Source organism: Austrofundulus limnaeus, unplaced genomic scaffold, assembly GCF_001266775.1.
Source record: "Austrofundulus limnaeus strain Quisiro unplaced genomic scaffold, Austrofundulus_limnaeus-1.0 Scaffold866, whole genome shotgun sequence".
Lineage (NCBI taxonomy): Eukaryota > Metazoa > Chordata > Actinopteri > Cyprinodontiformes > Rivulidae > Austrofundulus > Austrofundulus limnaeus.
Window position 1 is genome coordinate 67,113 of NW_013953268.1, and position 6,594 is coordinate 73,706.

Genomic DNA, 6,594 nt, shown 5'->3' on the forward strand with positions numbered 1-6,594 from the left:
CTCCCGGAGTACCCCCCACAGGAGTCCCAAAGGGACATGGTCAAATACCTGCTCCAAGTCCACAAAACACATGTAGACTGATTGAACTCCCATGAACCCTCCAGGACCCTGCTGAGGGTGTAGAGCTGGTCCACTGTTCCACAACCAGGACCAAAACCACCCTGCTCTTCCCGAATCAAAGAGTCGACTATCTGAAGGACCCTCCTCTCCAGAACTCCTGAATAGACCTCACCAGGGAGGCTTAGAAGTGTGATCCCCCTATAATTGGACCACACTCTATGGTCCCTCTTTTCAAATAGGGGGACCACCATCCCGGTCTGCCAATCCAGGGGAACTGCCCCCGATGTCCACGCGAAATTGTAGAGTCGCATCAACCCACACAATCCCACAACATCCAGAGCCTTAAGGAACTCTGGTCAAATCCTATTGACCCCTGGTGCCTGATCCCATTTGGTATAAATACCATTGTTGGGTCARGGGTTAGGGTTAGGACTRATGTGTGAATTGAGTTTAGGTGAGGTTTAGAGTCAGGTATGTACCTGTGAARTTAGGTTTAGGATCAGGTGTCAGGGTTAGGCTAYAGAAATGACTGGTCAACAAATAGAAGTCAATGCAAAGTTCCCAGAAGGATAGAAGATTAAAMAAGCAATCTTAGAGAAGATGTGAGGGTGTTTGGAGAATAATGGATCAAAACAACTGAAATATGATTTAAATTCWCATCCTAACCCAAAAATGCTGAACTGAATCCAAAACAACCTACAAAGGTTGAAAGTTTCTTTTGGAAGCGTGAAATTAAAGCTGTTGTTGCCAAATTCTGTCAGAGATGAGCAATTTCTGGAAATACATTCAAAWCAATGTGAGTCCAATTCATCCTAAACCACTAAAGTGTCAGGTTTGTGGTGTCAGGTTTGTGGAGGTAAAGATCCAGAGAGCAGGTAAAGAATCTTAACAAATACTGGTTTTTCATACTCTTGAGTGCCCTGGTAGAGATGTGTTTATTTGGGGATACTCCCTGGCTGAATGCCTTTGTGTTGGAGTTTTCCCCATTGAATGAGAAGGTTGCCTCTCTGTGRCTTTGAGYTGCAGGAGGAAGAYTCTGACTGTTGTTTGTGCTTATACACCAAACAGCAGTTTATATTATCTGRCCTTTTTGGAACTTATGGGTGGTTTCCTGAAAGGGGRTTTTCTTGTTCTCCATTTTGGTTTGTCAGTGATGGGGGTGATTAGGAGAMACAACCTCCCTCATCCAAACCTGAGCTGTTTTCTGTTAGTGGACCTCTGAGCTAGGCATCGGCTGTCCATAACAAACACAGTTTGAGCTTAGGGTTGTCCATAGGGGTAGTGGGTAGCACGTACCAAGTACACTTAAGCTTACACTCAATAACAGAGTGTGTAGGGTTGCTCAGGGGATCATAGGAGTTTGATTCTCCAGTCCCCTTGTGTTTTGTGGACCWGAAGAYAGCTTGTGACTGTGTTCCTCAAGGTGCTCTATGGGCAGTGCTGTGGGAGCATGGTGTGCCAGGGTTGGCKTTAAGAGCTATTTGGTCCCTGTAGACCCAAAGTAKGATCTGTTTCYACWTTCATGGCACAATGTTAAGCTTGTTCTTTACACAGATTGGACTCTGCCAAGGCTGTATCTTGTCCCTGACTCTGCAGTGTGTATGGACAGGCTCTCCAGGCACAGTTATGGAGAAAAGGAAATGTGGTTTGGGAACCTGAGGATCTCATCYCTGCTTTATGTGGATGATGTGGTTCTTTTGGCATCTTCAGACCAARATCTTCAGTGTGAATTGGGACAATTTGTTGTCAAGTGAGAAGCAGTTAGGATGAGAGTCAGCTTTTWTAAATCTGAGGCCATAGTGCTCAGCTGGAAATGAGTGGAATGCTGTGTCTAAGTAAGGGATGAGTCTTTGCGTCGTGGAGGAGTTCACGTATCTTGTTCACAAGTAATGGCAGACTGGAGCGGGAGATGGATCAGTGCCTCATTCRCAGAAATGAGTGCATTGCTTTGGTCAACTATGATTAAGAAAGGATTAAKTTAATAGAAAAAGTTCTAGATGTCCTGCTCTGTATACAATACAAACCTCCTCTGTGGTCACAAGGAATAGATCATGATTAAAAGAATGAGATCCTGGATACAAGTGGCTTAAATGAGCCTCCTTTGTAGGTTGGCCTGTCTCAGCCTTAGAAATAGTCTAAAGAGCTCTGTCATACTTGGGAAGCTCTGATTAGTGCAGTTGTTCATTAGTTAGTCTCATTTTCTTTAGTCAGTTGAGGTTTGGACATCTGATTAGGATGTCTCCCAGAGGTTTACTGGGCATGTCCCAATGGSTAAAGACACAAAGGCAGAATCAGAACTTGCTGGAGGGATTATGTATTTTTTTTTTGTTTTGTTTTGAAGTGTGTCACTGTGGAGGTGGAGGTCTGGGTTTCTTTTCTAAATCTGTTGCCTCAATAACTTAACCAAAAATAAATGGTAGAAGATAAATGGCTGCATGGATTGRTAGAGCATGGATAGACTGTGATAAAGTTCTAACCACATGTGTGTTACATCAACTTCAAATTTCATAATTTAGACCATCCAGAAGTGTTTGAAACTAGTTTTAAATCAGCTGAGGTGTGCTGCAGTGTATCATCAGCATATTGTGTAACATGAGCATCAAAGTTGTCTTTATTCAGATTGATTTTAAATAAGAATTAGCCCTGAACCTCAGACCAATCTCTGAGGAACACCTGTTATCAAAGGTTAAGTATCCTTCTGATTAGCTACTCACTGCAAGTTTATAAATTTGATTCTGGTGAAAGGGGTTGCAGAAATTCTGAATCTGCAGGTTTTAGCCCAGGTTGCATCTGGAARGGCATCCGGCATAAAACAATTCAAATCCTTTGTATGAAGTTTTCTGGCTGTATCAATYCATGAAGAAGGAAGCAGCCAAAAGAAACCATCTGCATTTTGATGATTAAGGCACAAAAACTAAACTTCTCTTTTTTTGTCTCTCAGAGTCTCTCCATAAGGTTCTGTCAGAGTTCAGCATCATTCATCCGATCAGAACTGACTCAGCAGGCCGTTTCCTATCAACAACAGTCTCTGCCCAACTGCACCGCAGCAAGAGACACGCCCCCACAGCAGAGGGAACACCCACTGACTCAAACAATGTGAAGACAGGCACGCCCTTAAAACAAGAAGCCTCGCCCATGTGGATGTCAACATCCAGCCCTGACTGGAGGGGGCAGAGTTATGAAGGAGAAGACGAGGCTGAGCTTTTCTACAATGTGACCGTATTCAATCAAGAGCTCCACCTGCAGCTGCATCGAAACACTCGCCTCATCGCCCCCACCGCCACCATAGAGTGGGAGGAGTCAGGACACCGTTATTCTGAGCCAATCAGAGATGTGGGATGTTTCTACACAGGAACGGTGTCAAACATGAAGGACACATCTGTTGCCATCAGCAACTGTGATGGATTGGTAGGTGTCAACTGAAACCTTTCATTACACAGCTGTTTCGCCAGAACAGGGCTGGTCCAAACTATCCAAAACAGGGTTGAAGCAAACATCCAGAACAAGACTGTCTGGCCCAAATATCCAGAACCGGGTTTTTCCAAAAATCCAGAACAGGATTGGTCAAGGCCTCCTAACAGGACTGGTCCAAATATCCAGTACCAGGATCAGCTGAGTATCAATTGTTTCTCCAAAACAGGGATGGTAAACAGTAGAAGTGGGTTAATCAATAGATGTAAGTTAAACAGTAGAAGTGGGTTAAACGATAGATGTGTGTTCATCAGTAGGTGTGGGTTAAACAGTAGATGTGGTGAACAGTAGAAATGTGTTAAACATTAAATTGATAATGGTCTCTTGTGTCTCCAGGCCGGAATGATCCGGACGGGTAAAGATGAATTTTTCATTGAACCGTTGGGTCAGTGGAAGCCAGGAAAGGAGGAGGAGGATGAAGGGCAAAAGCACATCATTTATCGATCCTCAGCCATTATTAAGAATCAAGCAGATGTCAATCAATCTCAAGGTGTCAATCAAAGTCTAGATGACTTTGTTCAAGGTGAGAAAAACAAGCACTCAGACAATATTCAAGTAAATCCTGTCTATTTTTGTTGGTCATTGATTACCTGAGTTCACCCGAGACCACCTCTCACCTGGGACTACCTGTCAACTGTGATTAGAGTTGGTCAAGTTGGAGAGCTCTGGTTRGACAGCTCATGTTGTATGGCTCTGGTTTGATAGTTCAGATTGGACAGGTCTGGTTGGACAGGTCTGGTTGGACAGGTCTGGTTGGACAGCTCATGTTGTATGGCTCTGGTTTGATAGTTCAGATTGGACAGGTCTGGTTGGACAGGTCTGGTTGGACAGGTCTGGTTGGACAGGTCTGGTTGGACAGGTCTGGTTGGTTGGCTATGGTTGGACAGCTCACATAAATAATTTAAGAATTAAAATATCTAAATCTATTGCAGTACTGTCTAAAGTGAATGAGTCCTTCAATGATAAACTCTGTATATGGTGTAAAATGCAATAAWTGTTCCAGACTTGATCTACTGTACTGTTGACTGGGGGAAACCATGGCTGTGACCAAATCCAGAGGGCGGGTCCTCCAAAGACAGAATTTGTCGGCTGCTTATGTCATAGCATCACACCGGAGGCTGTCCAAATCCGAAGACTCCACCAATGTGGCCCACAAATACATCCTTCTTTTGCCCCGAATTGAAGGACTGGTCTGATTGATCCTTCCCGGCCCACCATMTCCCATAATGCATTKTGGGCCGATCTGAGATTTTTTTATGCTAGTAATGGCAGACAAAGCAAGAGACAGGAATATGTTTTACTGATGCCCAGCCCTCAAGGGCTTATAGGACACTCCACACATAAAAAACATAACAGGATGGCTACATTCATATAACAAGCCCCACAAAAAATATTATCATCACAATCAGAAACTCATCCAGGACACAGAACATGCTGTCTTCTTACCCAGGCTTTACAAACAAAAACAACAAATGCAAAAATTTCCCTATTATAAATCCAACATCAATTTTTTTCCTCAGAAAAACAAAATACATCTACGTTATGGTTATTCATACATTCAARTAAAGAAAATCTTAAATCAGAATACAAAGGACAGTAGAGAATAAAATCAGTCAGTCATCTTCCAGTACATTAAGATCASGCAGAACACAAACTGTCTCCTCTTCAGGGAGACCTTTGTACCCACTCCCACTGCCAGGGACAGGCTACCTGTTCTGATCTGGGCACAAAGGGACCGTTGTTTTCAGGATAAATTTAATTTTACATAAAGTTCAGTACAATACTCTTCCTTGAACTGAATGTAACTTCACAATTTTTTTGTTATACTTTCGTCATTTGTATAAAACGTTTTTAATATTATTTTTGTCAGAAATCAAACAAGCTGTTGTAGAGAAATAAACATGCACCTACGGCAGGTCCATTCTTCAAATATTACCTTCAAGCTAATTTTGTTGTTTTGCGATATTAATAACGTTAATATATTGAAATTTTTCTAATTTCGATCTAATTTTGCTTCTGTTTAGYGTTGTCACGTTTACCAGGCAACAGGACGTATGCCGGGGTAAGGACAGGAGGTTAGACCATCCAAATTCACAGCCACATTTTTCCGGTCTTCACGATCTACCAAGGACCTGGCCCACCTCAACCAGGTAGGCTGGGTCCTGCTGTTTTGGACACAGCTGTGTCTCAATATTTAAAGTTGTTTTAACAGAAATCTTAAAGCTGCCAATCCGAGATCAGAATCTCTGCAGGAACCAATCAGCTTCTGGTCTGCACGGTCTACCAAAGACCCGGCCCACCTAGATCAGGTAGACCGGGTCCTTTGGAGGACACAGCCTCTGAATTTGAACACAACCATTGCAAATCCCATTATTGTTTTCCAGATAAGAGCTGTAAGATTTATCACTAGAAAACATTGGAGTCACCATCAAATACATTATTTTACCAGTTGAAAATATAGAAATTCAATGATTTGTCTGATCTGTATCTTATTGGTTACATATACGGTTCACAAAAACATGTTACATTTAAACATCCAGTTAAATTATGTAAAGACATAGAGACTGGTTAAAATCTCATGGGGACAGAGATGTTTGTAAAGCCATAATTTAGAATCTGTTTGAAGGAGCGGTGGTCTTCAGTCCAACGAATAAGATTATGGAAATATCTGGAGAGTGATGTGAAAATGTCAGATYAGTTTAAGAGAATGATAAAAGTTGGTTTGTTGAAGAAATGTGTGTCCATACTATTACTGAGAAGTAGCTGATGTTTTTATTTGTAAATTATCGTTTGAATTTAGATTTTTGGAAAATAGGGGCAGACATAAGATTTTGTCTTCTTTCTGCTGCCTTTCATTTTATTTCTGATTTGTATTTTTTATTATTGTATATAGATTTTTTAATGAATACCTTTATTTAACCAGGTAGATCTCATTGAGATTAAAAATCTCTTCTTCAAGAGAGACCTGGTCAAATGACGGCTCTGGTTGGATGGTTCAGGTTGGATGAGTCTGGTTGGACAGCACTTATTGGACGGCTCTGGTTGGATGGTTCAGGTTGGATG

The 6,594-nt window shown here is 42.0% G+C and overlaps 1 protein-coding gene across 1 annotated transcript in view; it reads left to right on the forward strand.

Annotated features, from left to right (window-relative positions):
• The window catches only part of LOC106532992 (A disintegrin and metalloproteinase with thrombospondin motifs 2), a gene marked incomplete in the record, with an annotated part of 38,465 nt that overhangs the window by 4,326 nt on the left and 27,545 nt on the right, over positions 1-6,594 (forward strand). The window contains 2 exon segments of the mRNA XM_014029187.1: positions 3,002-3,468; positions 3,868-4,054. Coding sequence (XP_013884641.1) covers positions 3,002-3,468; positions 3,868-4,054 — 654 coding nt within the window.